At 35.2% G+C, this 24,258-nt stretch overlaps 2 protein-coding genes across 2 annotated transcripts; both read right to left on the bottom strand.

Moving 5' to 3' along the window:
• Positions 1-2,203: 2,203 nt before the first annotated feature.
• Positions 2,204-13,996, bottom strand: LOC140148819 (receptor-type tyrosine-protein phosphatase mu-like). The gene is made up of 17 exons (XM_072170896.1): positions 13,874-13,996; positions 13,403-13,647; positions 12,845-12,932; positions 12,611-12,687; positions 12,209-12,242; positions 12,009-12,106; positions 11,504-11,626; positions 10,665-10,819; positions 10,296-10,431; positions 9,443-9,595; positions 8,538-8,637; positions 7,642-7,718; positions 6,188-6,322; positions 5,353-5,487; positions 4,954-5,114; positions 3,371-3,506; positions 2,204-3,071 (listed from the first exon to the last, which is right to left on the bottom strand). The coding sequence occupies exons 1-17, from the start codon at positions 13,956-13,958 to the stop codon at positions 2,997-2,999; spliced, it is 2,013 nt and encodes a 670-aa protein (XP_072026997.1). The 5' UTR covers positions 13,959-13,996; the 3' UTR covers positions 2,204-2,996.
• A 612-nt stretch (positions 13,997-14,608) lies between these two features.
• LOC140161642 (receptor-type tyrosine-protein phosphatase F-like) lies at positions 14,609-24,258 on the bottom strand. The gene is made up of 6 exons (XM_072184945.1): positions 23,883-24,258; positions 22,999-23,301; positions 18,724-19,026; positions 17,664-17,933; positions 15,328-15,399; positions 14,609-14,733 (listed from the first exon to the last, which is right to left on the bottom strand). The coding sequence occupies exons 1-6, from the start codon at positions 24,256-24,258 to the stop codon at positions 14,609-14,611; spliced, it is 1,449 nt and encodes a 482-aa protein (XP_072041046.1).

Genomic DNA, 24,258 nt, shown 5'->3' with positions numbered 1-24,258 from the left:
ACATCATATTATAAAATTAAACATCTATTAAGTGAAAGACAAGGAACGACTGTTTAACAAAATATTGACTGCTCATAACGGAAATGGTGCAAACTATTGCCCGAAAAGGTAAAAATCTCACACCACCAAATTATTATATGGCTGTACTCCCGTCATTTCAATTCTCAGGAAAAATCATTTACACCTAAAGTAAGCATTAAAATGAGCAGAAATGTGCATAATTTTGGCTAAATTTGGATTGGTCATGATTAGTAATGTTAAATCCAATCCTGCAAGTGTACCACAAGTGGGAGAGATCGAGTAATGTTTAATCATTTTAAGCAGCTTTTTTCTTCTGGAAACACTCCGGGCATGAACCGAATCGCTCCTGTGAAGAAAAGATGGCGTTTTCTTACGGCATATTTAGCACATATCTCTATGGGACTATAATTTGGTGGTGTGAAACCTAAATTTTCACCAAGTGACAATAGTTTGCATCTTTTTTTCGAAGGATTCGCAGTCAATATATGTTTTCTATTGAGGGCTCAGCACAGAGTACTACAGAGAGCGTACCACCAGTCAAAGTCTCCGCATCATCCGATAATGAGGGCCGATTGTTCCATGAAATGCGACAGGCGAGTCTGCTACGCAAGACTCACATGATCACACAGTTCATGGTCTATCGCGTAATCGCGAAAGCATGCAACGCTCTATCGCGTATACGCGAAGGCACGCAGCGCTGGCGTGATTGTTTGACACGGCACGATCGAACAATCGGCCCTCATGAATATGCGAGAACTCGCCGTATACAATACACGGGGACTTTGACTGGTGGTACTTTCTCTGTTTTCTCTCTCCTCTGTGGGGCTCAGTGCAACACTGTCTCGTCTCCATTTTGGCCATTTTCCCAAACAGATGACCGAATATTTGCTCAAATAACCGGCATGATATGACGTGGCCTTAATTGCCACACCTTTGAGAAGGATGTGTTATGGAGATGAGACTCTGTGTTACTGAAACAGACTTTCTTTTTTAAAAGTTTGGCTAAGGCAGTGTTGCACTGAGACTGAGCCCTCGATCAAAGGTTCTCATACGTATCAAAACTATTGTGGTGACATCACAAAATACATGTAAGTGGGATATTAGTACCCACCAATCAAATGACAGGAATATTTTCATGCGTTACATATGATATACAATGTACCAATGTAAGCAATATCAACAATTACCATACTGACTGAGGATGGTAACAGATTGTTTGCAAATATTTGCAAGGTAAATGGAAATTTTACTTCATTAGTTTCCGTTGAAAGTTGCAAAACTACTTTTGTACTTAGTTAATTAATATTCTTCATTGTTCAAGTGGATTCTGCAAAGATGTTCTTACAAAACGAATCTGGGGTGTGTTACGCTAACACTTGTAACACGTTGTATGAAGTCTCAAAATATAAAGTACAATGTGGCGTAACTTCCCTTTCACTAATCAGGAATACATCGTAATAATAAAATAATAATGATGAATAAAGAGTACTCGTAACGTTGTGACGTGTTACGTACGCTACGATGTGTTAAAATTTTAGTGAATCACCCTTTCTCAGAACTTTAGTATTTACGAAGTACGAAAGGTGGTGGAAGCATTGACCATAATTCATGCCAGTCAGAACCTTTAATTACCTACAATGTATTCGAAATCTAGGTACACACCAATATTACAAAAATATATAAATAATTTCACATAAATAGAGTATAAATCAGCTGCAACATTTTCTTCCCTTACGATATAGGGTCTATACAAACGATATTTACACACAAAAATCATTAACTACAACTGATTAATATTTGTCTATTTACAGACCAGCTGAAAATGGTAAGAAAGTGAAGGCCTCAGAAAAAGCGGATTCACACTTTGCAGAGTTGTGACAGTTTCATACACAAGTATACTCATTATGAGGCCTGTGTCACTGTGAATCGTTCAAATTCACATTTAATCATTCATTTAAATATAATATAGATAAAATGTCCTGCGATATCACGAATATCAAACTGCGTAATTATGGCACAAGTTCATGTAAATATTAATGTTTCCATTATTAAATTTGCTGTGGTAGCATGTTTAATAATCAAAACAAAATAATTATTAATATCAAATATATACAATAATTAGGATTTAAAATCTTCTAACATTCATGAATATATAAATTTCATTTTAATATTGTACACAAATTGAAGAGCATAGAATTAAAAATTGGTCAAAAGTTTGTCAAAATTTTAGCCACTTTGAACTGCTATTAAATAGGGTCTCTTGAGAAGTGAGCTGAAGGCAAAATGTTCAATTGGTCCAATTTATCTAAATACAAAATTGTATGCCAAATTATTCATCTTGATACCTTGATTACAAAAGTATATGGTTTGTCATATCTACACCATAGACCCTAGAAAATGGTCTATGTCTATCCATCATATCCTTAAGATCAACAAAGGTCAAACGATGTCAAATTTTCAACAACGTCCAATTTACATTATGAAACATCAAATATTTCCTCTTAAAAATGGACATGCCAAATATGTATACTTTGACACCGAAATTGTTTGTAATTGTAATATATAGTTAGGCCTATGTGATGGTATCAAGCAATTTCTTGACGTTTCAAAATTCAATCAAATCAATACAATTTCAACAAGTTTGAATGCTTGTTCCTCCAAATTAGTATTTCTATAACTTAAGTATTTCTTATCCTACACTCTTCAATTCCTATTCACTGTGTCTCATCATCTCTTATTTGGCTCTCTCTCTCGCTCTCGCTCTCTCTCTCTCCTTTCCTTCTTTATATTTCTTTCTCTCTCGCCCTCTCTCTATCCATAACATACTCTCGATCATCGCTCATTTTTATTTTTTAAATCTCTGGCATTGTTCTTCCAAAGTAACTTATTGAAATACAATTGTGAGAAACCCAAGTTATAAATAACTTACTTACACCATTAATACAAAATGATAATTATGATAGTTCGTGTCATCTTCAACGGAAATTTTCGTAGGTTTTGAACTCATCCAGACTCACTTGGGCAGCTTCGTACAAAAATTTGTACTGGTCCTGAAAGAAAATTAGGAAATAATAATCTGATGACTGTCCCAGTATTTTTCTTACTTGTACAGTTGGTACTATTTGAATTTGCTGAAACGTGCATTGATTGATAAAACATCATAATAGTTCAGAGTAAATGGATTAATCTGAGAGTGTTATAGAGGAAAACTCTGCAATACTGTTTAAATTAGTGCAAAAGCTTTTTATAATATAGAATTTGTCAGTCAACACTATCCTATATCATAATGTTTCCAATAAAATACCATGTCTGTATAGCAGATACATATATGTAAATAATAAAATCTTACCAGTGTTTGTACCATGCCCGGCCTGCCCATACGCAGTCTCTTCACAGACTGGAAGACATCCACAACCTTCTCTGCTTTCATCTTGTTCAGCATAATCACTAGTGCACAGAACACACCACTTGCTTCAATCCCATCACTGAAAAAGAAGATGAAGCATAATATATTATGAAACTGTTATTATGTATAAAAAGAGCAAAGAATAATATAGCATTTTATAATTTTACAAAAATATTAAATTGATCTTATAGGAAATGAGTCACGGAAGCCAATAACTGCATTCATATTTCCTTAGATCTTTTAGTTATTGAGTTAAAGCCAATATTATATCAAAAGGAAAGTTTTGACAAAAAGTATGCACTTCTTATATCAAGCCTTGGGATCTCTGTCATATAACGATACCATTCCTCTTGTGTGTCAACTTTATTTGTCTCAATATTTGAGTGTAAACACCTTTATGTCATGCTCCCATCCGACAGCCATTCGGATCGGACATGTACTCAAAATAGAAATAAATAACTTAATGAAACAGGAAAAGAAGAGAAAAGTTTACAGAGGCATAGCGTGAGTCATTCAACTTGGAGAGCACCGAGTCTGGTTAATCGGGGTACCGGTTTTTTTCAGCAATTTTCAATGTTTTATCAACATATTTATTTTAATTGTACTCCCGCCCTCGTGCTCCTAATAACGGAAGAAAAAGTTCATAGCGGCACATATGATGTTGACTAACACCGTAGAGGATTTCTGGATGATGGTATATGAATTCAATACAACATCTATAGTGATGCTGAATAAAATGAGTCAACGTGATCCGGTAAGCTAGGGGTTGGTTCTGGTATTTCTTATTCCTTGTAAATGCAGGCATAAGATTGCATGCAGGATTTGCAATATCCAAATTGATAAAAATATATATAATCTTTGTCACAAAACTCGCCATAATCACGGCTTGAATTGCGTAGGAATAACCACGGCTTGAGATACGTACGTAGTCCTTTGAAAGCAGATTTGGCTTAGAATACGTTGATTCCAACCGATTGATTGCAAATGTTGTCATCGATACCAAAATAATGATGAACACCTTTGCTGTGCCCAAAGTAACTTATTCACAAAATCAGTTATGCAGTTATGCAACATATTAGTCACGAGGCACTGGTACACATGAGCTGTAAAGTTTCGAGCTATTTAATATCGAAATGATTGCTATTGCTTTGAGTTTTTAACATCTATAATATAATACTTCCTAACAAAAGCTTAAATCAGTTAAATTCCATAATATTTGATGCACATTTTTTTCTTTATACTTTATTACCTGTTATCAAAATATTTAAAAGATTTACGAGTGTATAGTGGTAGATAAAACAATTAAAGAGTTTAACTTCACAACTCTCATTTACTTTTCGCTCACCTGGAACGTTTTCGCTAGGTCGACTAGTGTCCTCAACAGGTGGTAATGTTGTGATGATATCTTGTCTACAATCGGGATAGTCAGCATCACCATCTGATGAAGACGCTAGTCGACCAAGCGAAAACATTCCATTGAGCGAAAAAAAGTTAACCGCACTATTTTAAAGCTAATTTAAACATACGTGCAGTGTACAACGATTGGTTTCCCGCGAGATGTTTTGGGTTGTTTATTTTGCCACTTTTCCATAGTATCAATCATAGCAATGAGTGGTGCGACAGAGTCAGGTGTGTCTTGTCCCAATGGCCAATTATGCAGCTGGAACTGCTGTACAGATATGGCCGACTGAAAGAAACATCAACGACATATCATTAACATGTATTTCATATTATTTCTTTGTTGTTGTTATTGTTTTAATCACCTGATATTTCTGACGAAACACCATAGGGCAAAACTGATCGAACACATTATTATATACTTAATATAAATATAAAATACCGCTAGTTTGACCACTAAATTTAATATCAAAAGTGAACACAATTTTGGCAGGTTGACGATTCAAGCCAGTTTAGATAATACATACCTGTGGACTGTCATTAGGATAAACCTTGAATGTTCTCCCAGTTACTTCGTCCATGTAGTTCGTACTAGATTGAAACTCAACTGTGAAGCTGGTCATCGGCATGGTGCCCGATTCGATCCAGTACATGCCAAAGCTCTGAACGGAGCAAAATATCGTCATTAAAAGGAACATATTTCAAGATTATGATTAATTTCTTACTTTAGATATGTATAATCAATCTGCAGCTTCTTAAAACTGTGTTTATATATCATGTATTATTGAACTGAAAGTGTTGCTTAACCATCCAGCAAATACAAAAAACGTTTTAACATTGTAACGTTTTTGTTTTAAAACATTTTAAAAGTATGAAATGTCGTGTTATATAAAGGTCACGAAAACGTTTTGTATGAAAACAGTACAAGAACATTTCTAAAATGTTTTAAAAATGTTAAGGTTAAATATTTTATTGCAAACATTTGTGCAAAATATTTTGTCAACACTAAAATAAACTAATTTTACAATATTTTGCAGTTTTCAAAAATGTTTTTGAATGTTAGTTTTAAAACGTTTTATAACTCAACACGTGTTCTGGCCATTTTTTTTTTTACATTTTGCTTCTTTTTTTTCGAAAACATTTTTTTTCTTGGCATATAAAAGAATCTCTCTACACGGGACACTCCGTTGCATTATTGGTAGATTTAAATGAAACACTTGATCTTTGACATATTATACGTTTAACTCACTCATATTGAGCCAAACAATAGGCTACCTTTATAGCGAAACTGTATATCCTGCATGCAATCTTATGCCTGCATTTACAAGGAATAAGAAATACCAGAACCAACCCCTAGCTTACCGGATCACTTTGACTCATCCTATTCAGCATCACTATAGATGTAGTATTGAATTCATATACCATCGTCCAGAAATCCTCTATGGTGTTAGTCAACGGCATCTGTGTCGCTATGAACTCTTTCTTTCGTACATAACCCTAAAATGATATCAAAGAAAGCATTATTCAAACGATATCGTAAACAAAGGGAGGTCTGTTTATAGTTAATGGTCAGAATTTCTTAGGCTGTATTGTCTTTGAAAATGTTTGCCAAAAATGGTGAAATTAGCACCTTGCATCGTTTAGGTAAAATCAAACTTGTCCACGATATTTATATCCTGTACTTGAATATGCATTGGATTCATTGTGTGCGCGATTGAATCATCACTTTGTTCTGCGACAGTGCATCATAGAGAAACTTTGCCATGCATATTGACTTGAGCAATTGAGATTTTTATGGTAATGATAATATATTTCAGTTGTATTTGGGATATAAAGCACGTTACTATCAGTACAGCTATTCATTGCCAATAACCTATGAAAATTTTAATATTAATTTTAATTTGAAATTATAGCAGAAACTTTGATTTGCTTATTTTATTACTGAGCGTGAGCTATACAAAATCACACATTTGTCATAAAACTTTTTGTTTTTAATAAAGTATTAGATAATCCCATGTTTTCAATAACAGCGTAAAGTAACATTAAATAAAATTTATAAAAATGGCATTAATATCATTCCATACCCCTGATACAGATACCATATAAAGTATGCATGTAATTTCTGTGATGAGTGATGGTTATTGGTATATCAAATGGAAGTATTCAGTTATTCTGTCGGTCCGTGTCACGTCACTTCCCGTTGATGATGTTCGAGTGAAAACAAGTCCCTGATTTGATTTTTGTTGATGATTTCTGTCATTGGTGTTATGTAAATTTCGACCGCAAATAGTCAGTGGAATCACACAACCGTTTCTAAGTCTTCAGAGTGGAAGAAACTTACTTGATTTACCGTTTATATACTGACAAACTTAAAATTAAATTCCATGGTCGAGTGTCGTTTTTTTTTTTTTGAAAATCACTCCAACAACATCGCTATGTAGCCTCCTTCACAGTCGGTTTCTGTTGTTCATAACAAACCGTGAGCCACATGCAGTTTGGGCCCGAGACTAGAGATAGCCCGGATGTCCGACCGACAGAATATATTATAATTTGCTCTGAGGATTGGATCTTAGGATGAATATCTCTCAACGTCGCAAGAATAACTTTTGGGGAAACATTTTCACAAACAGTATAAAATATGTAAAATTTGACTATAACTATAAATAAACCTGTAAAAAAAAGAGTGTTTTTTATTGAGACATCCGTAGTACATTTCATCTGTATATCAACGCAGATTATTTGTTTTCTTAAGGCACTTTATTTGTTTTGCTTGTTACGTTCTTCATAGTTTTAATGGTGTTTTGATTAAAACTTACATCTATGAAAGCTGCATTGATATAGTCAGTTCCGCCATTAATAAGTGTTGTTCTTAAATACGGTCTTCCTTTATCCTCTGTAAAACAAAATGAGCTTATAATTTAGGTTAAATCATACTCTTTAGGTTTCAAGCTGTTTATTCTCATCTTTGTTCTTAAAGTATAATATTGTAGTTTACTCTCATTATGCTATTTGGTTATATTAAGGATCGAAAGATGTCTAATTAACGCTCAATTCACTAAAACCAGGAAAAAGCTGTATTATGTCTGTTAAGGTTATGTTTCAAATTTTTCAGAAGCAGCTTTCCTTTTTTTTAAGTTTGGGTAAGGTGTGTATGGATGTCCAATGGACTTGTCCATGTGTAAATTTACATGTCTGCTTCTATTTCTGTAGCTGTCTCTGTAAATCTATTTCCAAATATCAAATATGTAATTTTAGATGTTGACCTAGAATAACTTTTTTGTCAGTATATTTGGCATTGTACTATATATGATTATTGAAACAAACACATTTTTGTTAGTTTTCTTTCGTGATGTTACAATGTTTCATTGCAAATAAATTAGTCAGACTCTTAGTGATATATTTGAGAATGAAAAACGCAGAATAGAGTGATACTTTCAAATACGTATCTTTTGCGACATGAGGCAAAATATATATTCAGAAAATATATATTGACATTGGCTTAATGACATTGATTGTTAGATATACTTCGATAATTTATAATAAAAAAATTTAGTTTTAAATTGACTAAAAGTCAAGAAAAGTTTGCAAAATCCTGACAAAAAGCAATTTTGTATATTTCTCTGATATCTGAGTAAATGGTGTAACATTTAAGGGCAGCTTTTTGCGACCGAAGTTCCTCGAACTTCCACGGCATAATGTATGTATTGCTTACTTGGTACACGGTCACGGAACCTGTTTTTGTCCACGTTCTCTGATGCATAGCCAGACTTGCATTCATTTGCTGGTGGTACAACAGTCAAATTCTCCAGGATCTGAAAAACAGTAATATAAACGTGTGCTTTGAAAGAAACAATAAAGGTAATAAAATATGCCCTAAATACTCACTCTATTAAGATTTTCTGACTCGTTTTGGGGAATTATTTTATTGTTGTTTTCAATAAATGGTATAATAATTATACTTATTAATATTTATCATACCATAATATACTAAAATATGCTAAAATGTGCTAAAATTACTTCTACTAATATGTCTATAAAGGAAGGTGACCTGATTATGTGGAAAATCGAATTCTTTAAAACTTACGTTAAACACAAAATTCCGTCCATTTCAAAAAGTCGTGCAAAAAGAACATGTAAATGTTCCTTGTATATGTGACTAATTGCTTATGGAATTACTGGCATTTATATAGTGTGATACTGATAGTCTGCAGTGATTTTATTACTGATAATCATCATGATCATATAATTAACATCAAATGAGAGATAATTTTTTTCTCATTAACATATTGAAATAAGGAGTTCCAAATTGGTGTATTTCCCAAGATATCGTCAAAAAACTGCTGAATTTGTCTCAAACGTGGTATACCACAGTCAAGATTAATTCAACAGTTTTTGATGATTTCTCCAGATTTTGAACGCCTAATTTTAATATGTTAATGAGAAAAATGTGCGCTTTCACCTGATACCAAAATCTGCATTTTGATTGGGTAAAGTGGGCGATGAGGTTGTCAATCAAGTCACCTTTAAAACCTACAGAATAATCTCTTTAAAAACAAAAGTACCTTTTATTTATCAAGACCTCTGACGGAATTATAGAGTTACATAACACACTTATACCTTAAACTGGTTCTCCAATTTTGTATTCCCAGTTTTCTTGTTGACAGGGTTCTGTAAATCAATGAAACTTTGTCTCAGGTTGGTGATAAGTATACCGGTGTCCCCACACATAACAGCCTCCTGCACTGTGTCAAAGATGAACTCGTATTGCTCCTATATCGGTAGGTATGTCGAAATGTTTGTTTATAAAAGGATAATGCATTATTAAGTAAGTTAGAGATCAAAAAAAAATAATAATAATAATAAAAATAATAATAATAATAATAATAATTTAAAAAAAAAGTAAGTTAGAGATACATTTTTGTTCAACCACAAACTTCTGATGTACAATCTTAGAAGCCCGGATCAAATTTGATCTGGAGTGTCTTCAAAATATGGTCCTGTCTGATTCTAGGTCAATTTGGTCCAAAATTCGTCTAAACTTTGATCCATTTCAAATCAAAATGATTCGTTCCAGATTAAATTTGAGTAGCATTCCAGAAAAAATTGATCTGGAATCAGATAAGCTCATATTTGATCCCGAACAGATCAAATTTGATCCGAGCTTTCTAAGAGCGAAAGTCCCTCTGCTAGATCTACTTATATTTTAGTTGTTGTCACATTTACTTATTTGTTTTACATAATTTTTTGCCTCTTTGTTTTTATTCTCTTATTCCAACATTTTCTTATTTCTAAGTAGGTAAAGCTACCAATTTTGCAACTTTAATCACATTACAAGAATAGATGTTACTGTTTGACCAATATTTAGAATTAGTTACAATGAGTGTGAAATAATTTTGTTATTGAAAAGACTCTTCTTATTACTAACCATGATTATCTTAAGTCTAATGTGTTGCCAACAAAATCCACTTACTTTCGTTTGCACCATACTGATCCTGTCTTTTCTCAGTTTCCTGACGGTTCCATTGACGTCAATTTTGCCTTCAGCTGCGGCCATCTCTAACATGCCAGCTATGGTAATAAAAGTACCAGTACGTCCTACACCAGCACTGTCAAAAACAAGAGGCCAAGTTAGAAAAGATTAGTATTCCAAGAAGGAGGCACCTATCATCATTGGGGTATTGTTGTTAGAGGTAAGCCGATACATTGTGTCTTTTATTATGATCATGATGATGGTATTTAAGTCTCAAATTGAATGGTGTTTTTTTCTTACTTCATACGGTTCCACCCTGTTCTAAGTCCTATATTATAGAATCGTATAATAGATATAGATACCACCAACCTGCAGTGTAAAATCGGCAGACCCGATTCTTCAGGTTCATAAGCGTTAACAAGTCTTATGAAATTAAGGATCTGTGTTGGATATTCAGGGACGCCCATGTCAGGCCACGACACAAAGTGGAATTGTCGGATCTCGTGTGGTTTGTCCTCACCATCCTGTAACACAATGGAGATAGTTGATTTAGTAGATATCGCGAAATAAAACATGGCATTTAATAATCAGTAAAGACGATTTTTTTTTTCAAATGGAAGACAAACACAATATTATTGTTCTATGAATATCTGATTCTTGGACACTTCACTTTAGATTAGACTATCTGGATTAAGCAGCATCTGTAGTATGTGAGTAATGATATTGGTTGAGATAACCTCTATGAATCATGCATATCAATTTGTAAGCGCTCTTATAGGCAAAAATAGTAACTTTTTGCACAAGATTTGCAATTTAAAGAGAATTGGCCATTGCTCATTCTAGTGACGCTAGTGTATGGACAATATAAGTGTGCTTTTTCATTTAATGACATAAAATTTGCCAAATATCATTAATATTGTAAGGAACGCTTGAGGTTTTGACTTTTAAAACCTACATTTTGGTCAAAAAATGTGCTTGGATAGGTAGTTTTCAACAGATTTACAACATTAGTTTTGCTATAACATTGAATTGTTCTCGGCGCGCGCCCTGAGTAATATCACTATCAACTATTGTGAGATATTATACACCAGAAAACCAATCAAATTAGGTGAATTCTTTACAAGACGCACACACTGAATAAGAATGAATATTAACGAACTCTTTACCATGTTGTTTAGACATTAGTTGTAACAAATCAAATTAATTACCTTTTCGAGAACAAAGTCTCTGATGACGAAGTCTGCATATTCTCTTATTTTCTTGCGTCTTACTTTCATGGGGGTAGCCACGAACGGTTCGTTGGTTTCAGGCCAGTACTGCTGACATTTCCTCTGTAAATATTACAATAATACGCAACCAACTTAAAACTTAAAAGCATAGATGAGTTGACTTCTGACGTCAATGCCTGGAAGTATGCGCACGCATCATCACAATTTCCATTGTTTTTTGCCTGGCAGTATGCGCGCGCATCATATTTTGTTCAGGGCTCGTGTTTTTAAAACTCCCGCCGCATCACAATAAGGCTATTGAACATTGTAGTGGTTGCTCGGGGCTCACTCAAGCATATCAATATACCAGCCCCTTGCCTTTGTTGATAAACATTGAGGTCACCTCATCTATATTCAAACATATTTTTGGGCTCAATGTTGTTGGGATAAGTATGTGGAGATGAAGCTTTATAAACGGGGAACACTTCAGGGCGCTAAGTCTTACCTTTCCTTGTTCTACCAGATTGGTAAGCATGACAATTTTTGCAGACTTTTGCTCCCAGGCCATACGCCATATATCACCCATCGAACCTTTGCTGGGCCCTATTCATGACAAAACAAAATTAACATTACTTGATAAGATTATTGTCATTTACCTAACAAATTTTTAACTATGATTACAACATTATTTTAGGTATGAGTTACCTTGTGCAGCGATGTACGGTTTGTCTTTATATCCCTGTCAATACAAAAAGACAAAAAACGTCAGAATTAATTGGTAGAGGTATAAAGGTCATCCCGAAACACTGCTCACATACCGATCGAGGTGCCAATATCGTTTTTCTTAACATTTGGGTCATACTCGCAAGTAACATACCCTTCACAACTCCAGATGTGGAATTTAATTAACACGTGGGGTAAATAGTAAATTTGAATGATACGCGATGCTATAAGCAGGACATTCGAATTTTAAACGGGGAGTATACGTAGACTATGTATTTAAATATTATTTAATATATAGCCAAAATTCTTATAATCTTAACAGTATATTTACACCGCCTCAGTAGTGGCAAATAGTGTTCCGTACATCATTCCGTACATATTTACCTTTACTAAGGATGCATTGATGTAGTCAGAGTTTGGCACACCCTCCAGTGTCTCCAATAGAATACGAGAGTGGTCATCTTTAATAAACAAAATGGTGCAAATTACATTAATGCATTATGGCCTTTTTAAAACCATTAAACAAGCGTGGATATGCAATTTCATGAAATCTGACTTCGAATCATCATAATATCTTAAAGGTTTCTTCCATAAACTATATTATAATAATGTACTTACATGGATAGATATTTTGGTAGCGTGATTTTACTCTGTTAGGTTCTTTTAATGATTCTTCCCAAGGATACTCCTGACCAGACGGAATATCCTGATGGTAAAGTATAGAACAAATAAGTCTACATTATTGTATTTTATGTTTAATATCAAAACAAATAAGTCGCTTCAAAATTCAGTCATGGTGTATAAATTATAAATGACCCTTTGTTCTTATCAGCCAGGCTGAATCCTAATAATGGAATACAATGGAATTATCTAATTTTTCCATTTAGAATATGGACATTCACAGATCGGGTCACAGATAAAATTGAGGTGTAACGACATTGAGTATAATATGTTTTTTAGGCACATCAAGAAAATACGTTCAGAATATTCACAAATATATTAATTCAACTACAACAAAATTGAATCTGAATCTAAAAAAATAAAAAAGTATAATGATATTGGCCAATATCACATCAACGATCATGCATAGTATTGTTGTCTTTATTTCTTGTCTTGTTGGTTATTAAAGCTCTTGTTTTTTGTTAACGCTCTGCAGTTACGTTTCAAGATACTTACATCAAATTCTAACCCGAATCCTTCCGAATTGTTAGCCTTCTGTTTCGCATTGTACTCAGACAGGCTTTCAACTTTGATAGGCTTCACCTTTTTGGATTTTATTCTTGGTTTTGGTGGTCGTTCAGGAGGCATACTTGGTCCGCTTTCTTCCGTGATTTCAGCAGGTTTTTGTTGTCTAGATGCGTTGTCAGTAGGTAAATGTGTCCTTGGTTTTACAGATGGCTGACCGATTGGTTTGGATAAATCTATTTCAAACAAGAAAGTATAAAATTAAGATAGCTATACAACTAATACAAGAATATCAATGTTTTAGATCTAGATGTGAATGTGGTGGTCATGCGTAGGTGGTAGAGCTTTATTTTCAGCCCTGTGATTATGCAGGACGATCGACAGCGGTACAATTGTCTTTGACGCTATCCTCACAGTGTATCAACTCCGCATTTTTAACTAAACGTTGTTTATTTGTCTTACCTGGGTATAAGCCACCATAACCATTTTGAAATGCCGCATTATCCACATAAAGATTAGCACTCTTGGGTTCTTTGACTGGATCCATTGACTCTAATTGTAACGTATCAGATATCGATCTCGGTGATTTTTTGTTTCCTATAAATTAATTAATTTATTGAAACATAATTTAATTGAAAAATATATAATCCAGGATATCATTTCTAGTTTTTATTTTTAGACATAATTATTATCACGTGAACGATTACCTCTTTTCCTTTAGAGAAAAATTAATAAAAAAATATATCTTTCTCGTCATACTCATTAATTAAAAACAAATACGGTTTTTTAAAAAGTCGACATATAACCTCCATGAATAGGTTCAAATAAAGTAGGAACACATTTTGATTAACTATTATAACAAAACATTACAAGGGCCAATGCTTGTGATATGGCGGAGAAACATACATACATGTACAGGGTGTCCCCAAAACACAGAACCCTCTTTGCGCCCTTTATTCTCCTGTTTTGAAAATGTGGATATATTTTATCAACTTTTCAGAAATATGAGAAAAATAGGGTTCTGCTTTTTTTGGCACACCCTGTATGACCTTTGAAGTACAATCTACAGTTATGATTACAGGCCTATAACAGTTACGAAAAATAAAATATGTCAATAATAACTACACTTACTTTGTGTAAAACCAAATCTTGTATTGAGTACCAAATTAATGCCATGAGAGAATTAGTTTGTGAGACCTACCTCTTTCGTATGACAACAAACACCACTATAACAATGATCAAGATGAGAACAACAACTATAACACCTGATGCTGCTGCCACAATAATAATACTGCCGGTGTCGCCTTGCTTGTCAGTCTTGTCTTCATATAGAAGAAAAAATAATATAAATTGAATCAACAGCCACTTGGCAATATGTTATCATATTTTTCAGAAATATTACTGTTAAACGAAGCAATTTAACATTAATTAGCTTTTTCAACAAAATATACCTGGGTCTTATCTATCATTTATAGATATTCCGATTAGGCCACGCAAAAAGAATTAAATCGTTTCACATATGAATGTTTGCATGTTAAATTGAAGTCTTTAATTAACAGGTTTATTGGTTAGAATGAATCACTTTCATGTGTTTTTTATTGCACACTATTAAGGGATCTAACCCTCAAAATTATAAAAGAGCCTCGTCGTTTTCCTCGAAGATTCTGAAAACTGAGCAATGTCAATTTTATGTGAAAACCAATGTCAATTTTGCCCCAAAAAGCAAACAAACAAACAAGAGCATCCTCCTTACTTTCCCCAAAAAAGTAGGGACGGGAAAAGAATGTCTATTTTTATGTGGCCTTATCCCAAAAACCATATGGCACATCTCACATTATTAACACTTACGTTGGTTTATATTAGAAAAGCAATGCAAAAATTCATTGTGAACAATAATTCTGAACTTAGATATTTACCTGTTGTGTCATTTGACGCTGTCGTTCTTTCGGTTTTTGGTTCTACGGTAGTTTTAGACGACATTCTGGGCACTGAAAATAATTTATATTATTTTCATTACATCTGCTGTATTTTGTTGATTTTTTGTGTGCCTTTGTTTGTTTGTTTGTTTGTTTGTTTACTGTTTGTTCGTTGGGTGGGTGAGTGGTTTGTACGTTTGTTTGTTTGTTTGTTTGTTTTGGGTGGCTTCTTTTTTTTTCTTCTTCTTTCTTCTTCTTCTTCTTCTTCTTCTTTATTTATTTATTTACTTTTTATTTATTTATATTTTTTGTCATTTTTTGCGGGACATAAACCTGACGGAGAGAATATGTTTAAATCAAGCGGAGGTCATGCAGGGATCAAAATGGTAACATATAAAAGTGGCCCACCAATATTTTGTGACTATTATAATCGCAACCACTAAGAACCGTGCAACCCGAGAACCGCGAAATTCTAGTTTTCATCTTTCTTTTTCTTTTTTTTTTTCTTTTTTTTTTGTCTTCTTCTTCTTGGTGTGTGCGTGTTCAATTTATATGAGTTCAGGTATTTAGATATCAAAACATTACGAGAGTGCATTCCTGTACAGCATATTACAAGCTGGTTAACTCTATAGTTACAGATGTGAACAGATAAACCAACATGAGTGTATTATGGTTTGGTAGGGCATTACATCCTGAAGTAGGTTGACATATAAGTAAGTAGATTATTTTATGACTTAAATACTTGCTTTGAGTGCTAGTAGAAGAATCGGAAACTGAAGTTGCGATGTGAATTGGGGCTTCAGTACTTCCAGAAGTGGTTGTTGATAGTGCTGGAACAGCTAAAGATTTAAATTTAAGCATTACATTAAGTTTCACAATAAATACGCGGCATGATACACAACATTTTTCAAAGATGGAAGCGGCCTTTCTGGAGCCGTAAATCCCTGTTTGTTGCTTTCTATTAATGGCAAACGAAAACACAATCATTTCGGGCACTTAATAAAAAAATTCCAAGACATTACTTCATTCTGACTTAGTAGAGTGGACAGATACGATTCAAGCACAGATATGTAAATTAACTGATTAATTTACACAGTGGCGGCACCAGGAATATTTTGGGGGACATGGGGGGGGGGGGGAAAGTGAATTTCAGGGGGCGCAAAATCGACAAATTTTGCGCAAATTGCCCCAAAAAGTGGAAATTTACGTAATTTGGGGTTATTGCCTCAAAAGTGGGGGTGGTGGCGAACTGGGGTGCAAAAACAATATTTCCCCCTACATTCTATACATGTCCAGAGATCCAAATTCTTAATGTGCAAACCAGGGGCTATTTTAGGAGAAAAAAATACTGCACGTTGGCGATGTAAAATCTCGGTTATCAGGTTATCAACCACCGGCGACAAGCATGCGTGGAGTGTTAGAGACAGGGGCGTAAGTAGGGACCCCCACCCCAAATCACTAAAGGCCGAAAAGGTGAAATTTGCGAGTGTAGCGAGCCAAAAAATGCTTTTTCGGTCAATAAATGTATTAGCTTCTTTGTGCATTTTCTGGTCAAAAAAGGTTCAACATTTTGGTAAAAGATTAAAAAAAAGATCCCCGATTTCAAGCACAGTTTAGTGAATCCCACACAATGTTAGCTACATGGTACAAATGCGCGCGAAGCGCATGAAAATTTTTATTGAAGTATTGGTCAAATAGGCCTATGATGCAAAAGTGGAACAAATACGTGAGAAGAGATCAAAACTTGGTGGGGATGATTGCACGAACCGTCCCATATAAACATTTTTGGTTGATTACCCCCCCGATCTACGTCTGTGCCTTTTTATTGCGAATGCCAAGTGTTTCTGCACCCCAACACACATTAGCACACACGTTGGCAAATGGAAAGCTGCCAGACCTTGTTTAGGTTGTAAACACAGTCGTGAGCAAAGCGTGGGGGGATACTAGCGGTTCGCTAACTGTATAATATGCATGAAGCCCTTTGAAAACTTCTTTTAGAAACATGAGGAAAGATGCGCGAAGCGCGAAAATTTTGAAATTTTACCTAACAGTGACCATACTGTAAGTGCTATTATAGATCCCTATTGAGTTTGTCGAATTGCATAGATATATTTTTTTAATTCTCACTGCACGGAATTTTAATCTCACTGCACAAACGTGCTAGGAGGCACGTTAAAATGTCCCCTGGTGCAAACCAATCAGGACATTGCTTATCAATAAAAGTAAATGTTGGCCAGTGACATGCAAACCACTGTTGACATTAAGTCTGACAAGCTTGAAAGGTTTTCAGAGAAAGGGATACAATAAATGAAACTACTAACATTAATAAAACTTACTGTTTATATTTATGTGAGTGTAAGGCCCTATACCAGAATCTGTTCTTCCTGTAACACTGAAGATGTACATGTCTGCTGTATCTAATGTGACGGTCACAGATGTCGTTCTTACGTCATTGCTGTCTATCACTGTGCTCTGTAAAGTAAGTTCATATCGATACCCAAGAATCTGTCCATTCCTGTCAGAGCACGGAATATCATCCCATGTGATGGTACGGGTTGTAGCAGACCTGCCAGTTTCTCTGACATTTCCAGGTGGAGCACTTGGTGCTGAAACAAACGATAAGGTACACACTCAGTCAATGTCTATATCCAGCGGCGTAGCTGGGATTTTTTCCAGGGGGGAAGCCTGTATGGGGCAGGTCCCAAACTGGCGGGGGGGGGGCAAATAGACAATTTTGCCAGGCGTATTGATAATAATAATCGCATGGTATTGCATATCGTATGGATTCCAATATCTCTCTTTCCCTCCTCTCCCTCTCTCCCCCTCTCTCTTCTCTCTTTTTTCCTCACTCTCCCTCCTTTGTCCTCTTTTTTCCTTGCACTAGGGGGCGGGGGCCCAAATAGGCAATTTTTGCCATGGGGGCGATCGCCTCCTGCCCCTCCCGGCAGCTATGCCACTGTCTATATCCTTGTATATCACACTCGATGTTTGAAAAAGCTTAAAATTTATCATATGTTGCGTTTCAGATATTAAGCTTCATTTGTGATTTCACAATTTCTAATATTTCCTATTATCAATGAGGGGCTTATAAACTCGTATTTGGGTATATTTTATGTATACAAATATAAAAATATTATTAATTTGCTATGTATGTCGTAAATGCTCAGCAACGAGCAGAATCTTGGACAACTATCCAGTAACTACCACACGGACTAAAGCAATGCTATCGTGGTAACGCGGCCAAGATTCAGCTTTTTGCAAATGCTAACTGCTACTAAATGTTTGGAATATAATGTTTTTGTTAGCCTGTATTTACTTTCTTCACAAGTAAACAAGATATTTCCATGTCAAAATTATTTATAATGAAAAGTGTTGATTACAGAAAATATGTGTTACCTGATCCTGGAGTGAGTTGTGCTTCAGATAGTTCCATAACTGGACCACCTGTAGTTTTCAGAGTTATGTTGTAGGAATAGAACTGTTTCACATCACACACATATGACAGGCTACTGGTTGTATCCATGACGGCATCTATAGGGAAGACATCCTGACACTCATCTTCATGTCTGGTGTTCCCTTCACATGTCACCTCATACGTATCTACAACAGGACATCCTCTCTCAGCTGGCTCCATCCAGGTTATAGTGATTTGTGTAGCAGTTAGAGAAGCCTGCATATTTTGGACACTGCCAGGTGAAACTGAAATAAGATACATTACAAAGGTAAGGTCCGATAATTGTAAGGTTTTTGATATGTTAAAATAGATTTTTAGCGTTAACTTGTCTAATCTAAAATGCCGTATTGTGGGTTTTTGTTCAAATATGCACATGTCAACAATTGCTGATCTTGTGTATTTTAATATACTGACGAACACAAAAGTGCGTACCTGGTTGTATTACACATTGTATATCACCCGCGTACGAAGACTTTCAAAAGGTACTCAAAACAAGTATTTTTCATCGGTGTAAAGCTACCCATTATGCATGATCAGTTTAAAATTTTGATCAGGATCGCTATTGTCACCGCATAATTTGCAAAGCTGAAGCCCATATGGAGGGACAAGAACATTTCCATGAAAACCACTATGGGTTTACTACGTGCACTGGTCAAATATAATTTTCTATATGGGTGCGAAACCTGGACGCTGAATGTAACTGGAAAAACGAATCAGCTCTTTTGAGATGAACTGCATCCGTAGACTACTACAGGTATATTATACTTCTCACACTGCAAACAATTAGATAAGGGAACTGATGAGCAGGGATAAAGGCCTGGATTCTAATTCTAGAATATCCATATCATGCAGATCACTCGCATCTGTAAAATTAGTATCTTTGAAAAAGGCGCTATTGGGTCAGTCCATATGAAATCAAGGAGGCCCCCCACCTGACCGCCTCAGATTTGCTTGATATTTTAGTCATATGTTGTACCTGTAAAAATAATAAAAAAAACTGCAAATTTGAGGTCTGTAGCTCTTACGGATTTTCTGTGGCAACCATTTAAAGTTGGAGTAGGGGGTCTAAATTTGGACTCAAAAGTTGCCCTTAAAATTAATTTCATCTTTGGGAGTCTGTGCCTTCTTTACAAAGAGAGGGAGAGGTCTGAAACCTTGTATACACACTAACTGCATGCCCAATTTGTCAAAAAGTAAAAAAAAAAATATATTGCGCTTTGTGTCACGGGGTCATTAAATATGCAAGAAAAATGTAAAATTTTATAAACTGACAAGTTTAGCCCCCCTAAATTCACATTTTTTTTTTTTTAGTTATTGTTTGTTGTCACTGATGGATACTAAATATAGGATAAATACAATGCATATCCAAAAAATTGAGCTCACAATTCATTTACATTTCGAACAGCGCCCTCACAAAGATGAAATTTATTGAAAATTCAACATTTTCAGGGGGCCCAAAGTCGATGTGGTCCACCTTCAAAATTTATAAAACAACACTTTTATATGACTACTAGTCTTATATTACAACTTAGGTAAGTCCCAGTAATTGTCTAGGTTGACTTCATATAAAACGACAAGCCCAAAGTTGACCATTTTCTTATGATTGCATGTACTGCAAATGTGCCGAATTTGGAAGGCTTAAAAGTCAAATTGGCCACAATATTGAAAAAAAAAATGATTAGATGCGTAGTTATTGGCCCTATTTACTATTATTTCCATTTTATTTTCAATATACAGATTTTCTGTGGCAGCCATTTAAAGTTGGAGTAGGGGAATCTAACTTTGGACCCAAAAGTTGCCCTTTGAATAAATGTCATCTTTGGGAGCCTGTACCTTCCTAATAAAAAGAGCGAGAGGCCTGAAACCTTGTATACACACTAATTGCATGCCCAATTTTTCAAAAAGTAAAAAAAAAATTTTAAAAAATTATTGCGCTTTGCGTCATGGGGTCATTAAATATGCAAGAAAAAATGTAATGTTTTATAAACTGACAAGTTTAGCCCCCTAAATTCATATTTTTTGTCAGATTAGTTATTTTTTGTTGTCACTGATGCTAAATATAGGATAAATACAATGCATATCCAAAAATTTGAGCTCACAATTCATTTACATTTCGAACAGCGCCCTCACGAAGATGAAATTTATTGCAAATTCAACATTTTCAGGGGGCCCAAAGTCGATGTGGTCCACCTTCAAAATTTATAAAACATCACTTTTATATGACTACTAGTCTTAAATTACAACTTGGGTAAGTCCCAGTAATTTTATAGGTTGACTTCATATAAAACGACAAGCCCAAAGTTGACCATTTTCTTATGATTGTATGTACTGCATATGTGCCGAATTCGGAAGGTTTAAAAGTCAAAATGGCCACAATATTGAAAATAAATGACTAGATGCGTAGTTATTGGCCCTATTTACTTTAATTTCCATTTTATTTTCAATATTGGAGCCAATTTGACTTTATGCCTTCCAAATTCGGCACATTTGCAGTACATGCAATCATAAGAAAATGGTCAACTTTGGGCTTGTCCTTTTATATGAAGTCAACCTAGACGTTTACTGGGAATTAACAAAGTGGTAATTTAAGTGTAGTGGTTATATAAACGTGATGTTTTATAAATTTTGAAGTGACAATCGACTTTGGGCTTGAAAATGTTGAATTTTTCATCTTTGTGAGGGCGCTGTTCGAAATGTAAATGAATTGTGAGCTCAATTTTGTGTATATGTATTGTATTTATCCTATATTTAGCATCAGTGACAACAGAAAATAATTAATTTGACAAAAAATGTGAATTTATCGGGGCTAAACTTGCCAGTTTACAAAACATTACATTTTTTCTTGCATATTTAATGACCCCATGACGCAAAGCGCAATTACAGAATTTTTTAATTTTTGACTTTTTGACAAATTGGGCATGCAGTTAGTGTGTATACAAGGTTTCAGACCTCTCTCTCTCTCTTTGTAAAGAAGTCACAGACTCCCAAAGATGAAATTTATTTAAAGGGCAACTTTTGAGTCCAATTTTAGACCACCCTACTCCAACTTTAAATGGCTGCCACCGAAAATCCGTAAGAGCTACAGACCTCAGATTTGCAGGTTTTTAATATTTTAACAGGTACAACATATGACTAAAATATAAAGCAAATCTGAGGGGGTCAGGTGGGGGGCCTCCTTGATTTCATATGGACTGACCCTATTGTATTCAATCTATGATTTTTAATTGCGCAGAAATGAAAGAATTCTGTCATGTTTGCTGTGAATTTTTGCCTAGAAATATTGATCACAGGTACAAAAATGATAGAGCATATAAATGATCAAACTACTTAGTTTAAAATTTGAGCATGATCACTTGTGTAAGGTCATATTCAATTGTGTAATAGACTTGTATATTTAATGTGGCATTTCAGCTTATGCACCTTATGTACCATTATGGTACTTACTTAAAAGCAGTGATTCGGACTAGCGCAGTGTTTTTCAGATTCGAATACTAGCGCTGTGGTTTACGGTTTCGGACTAACACTATGTTTTTCAGTGTCGGATTAGCGCCGTGTTTTTCAGATTATGACTCGCACAGTGTCGGGCTGAAGAAATCTTTTTCCATATTCGGACGAGCGAAATGTATTTCGGAATCGGGTTAGCGGCGTGTTAGACTGTTGCAGTGGTGTTTATTTTTGGACTAGCGCATGCTTTTTTCGAACTAGCCCAGTGTCTTTCATTTTTGTACTGACGCACCCCTGAGTATAGGGAATTTGCGTAATCGGACTAGCGGCGTGTAGTCCGACTGAGCGGTGTACCAGGGAGGGGGTAGTTGAAGGGTAGCCTTGCAAAGATCATGCTGCATGGAGGTACAGACGGCTGTAGAAAGAGAGGAAAACCTAAGACGTTGTTAAGTAACATCAAAGACTGGACTTTTTATCAGTTCACCAGAACAGCTGACGAAAGAGAGCTATGATTCAATCTTGTGTTTCAAGAGTCATCAGTATGTCGCCCACAGCCTCCAAGTTGTTTTTGGTTGTTTTTTTTGTTGTTGTTGTTGGGTTTTTTGGGTTTTTTGGGGGTTGTTTGTTTGTTTGCTTGTTTTTTGTTTTGTTTTTGTTGTTGTTTTTTGTTTGTTTGTTTTTCACTACATATTTAGAACAGAGACTAACCCCCGGGTGATATACAACTTTAAATACAAGTCCCCCTCGGCATAATGTTTGGAAAGGAGACTAACCATTTGAAGTAGTCGTGATTATAGCGCCTCTTCGTCCTGTTCCTGCGTTGTTCTTCCATGCGACGTTAAATGTGTATTGCATTCCACACCTGAGACCAGTAATACGCACGCCGGGGCCATTTATAAACGTCATTGGTGTGAGCACAGCTTCACTGACAGGTTGACCACCAATTGTATACGTCAGCCGGTATTCATTACCTGTAATATTACCATGTCTTGTGCCACATTTTATCTCAATCCAATAATAATCTATATTTGTTGTAGTCGTTGCATACTGATAGACCACCGGTCTCACACTTGGAACTATTTTGAAATTATAGAAAAAATGCTTCGTCAATTAAAGTTCTGAAATTCATATATCTAAATTCTAATTTGCTATCAGGTGTTTCCATAACGTTCAAATAGTCAAATAACCCTGGAAAAATAGTATTGCAATAATTTTAGCATAAAATGGAGCTTGGAACCTGTCAAGGGTAGGGGAGACCGGGGAGTGATCGTCCTATTTTTTTTAATTTTCAGGTCAAAAGTGACCTGATTGACCCATTTGAAAGCCCCGTGTCTTGATTACATACGACCCCAACCCCACAATAGCAACAGAGTATTAAGCAAACAAATAAATTTGCGGAGCGGGCAGGTTCGCCTAAATGTTGGTGGTAACTTAGCCCAAATAAAAAGAAGGTTTAAAATATTGTATATAATAATAACATATTCAATGCAAACGTTTAGTAAAGGGTATATATTGGGCAGTTATTTGAATAAAAACACTCATTTTTGCAGCTGCACACGGCTTTCGATATTTTTTGAAAAATGATGGTCTGTGTAGGTAACAGAATAATAGGAGTCATGGAATATAGTAGAGAATTTCAACTCATGCTACGACTTACCCGCTTCACCTGTCGTGACATCTGCACTTTGTATGTCACCAACACCTCGAGGCCGTCTTGATTGTATGGTCACAGCGTAGGTAGAGTAAGGTAATAAATCTGTCAGAATTGTTGAATACCCGTAGAAACCATTTCCAAGATCCACTTCCACATTATTCCAGTCACTAAATCCTAGAGTGTGGACATCAAATGGAGGCTGCACTCTGTCATCTCTTGCATCACATTGGTCTCTGTTGGTAAGCTGAAGTGTTACCTGGAAGTCATTGTTATCTTTGTCACATTCCCATGATACACTCAGCTGTGATGATGGTGAGGATGGATCTGGTGTGACTTGAAAATTTCCTATTGGGCATTGAGCTGCAATACGTACAAACAT

The sequence above is a fragment of the Amphiura filiformis genome, chromosome 1 (assembly GCF_039555335.1).
Source record: "Amphiura filiformis chromosome 1, Afil_fr2py, whole genome shotgun sequence".
Lineage (NCBI taxonomy): Eukaryota > Metazoa > Echinodermata > Ophiuroidea > Amphilepidida > Amphiuridae > Amphiura > Amphiura filiformis.
The sequence above is the reverse complement of the archived record's forward strand: the minus strand, read 5'-3'. Positions and strand labels throughout refer to the sequence as shown.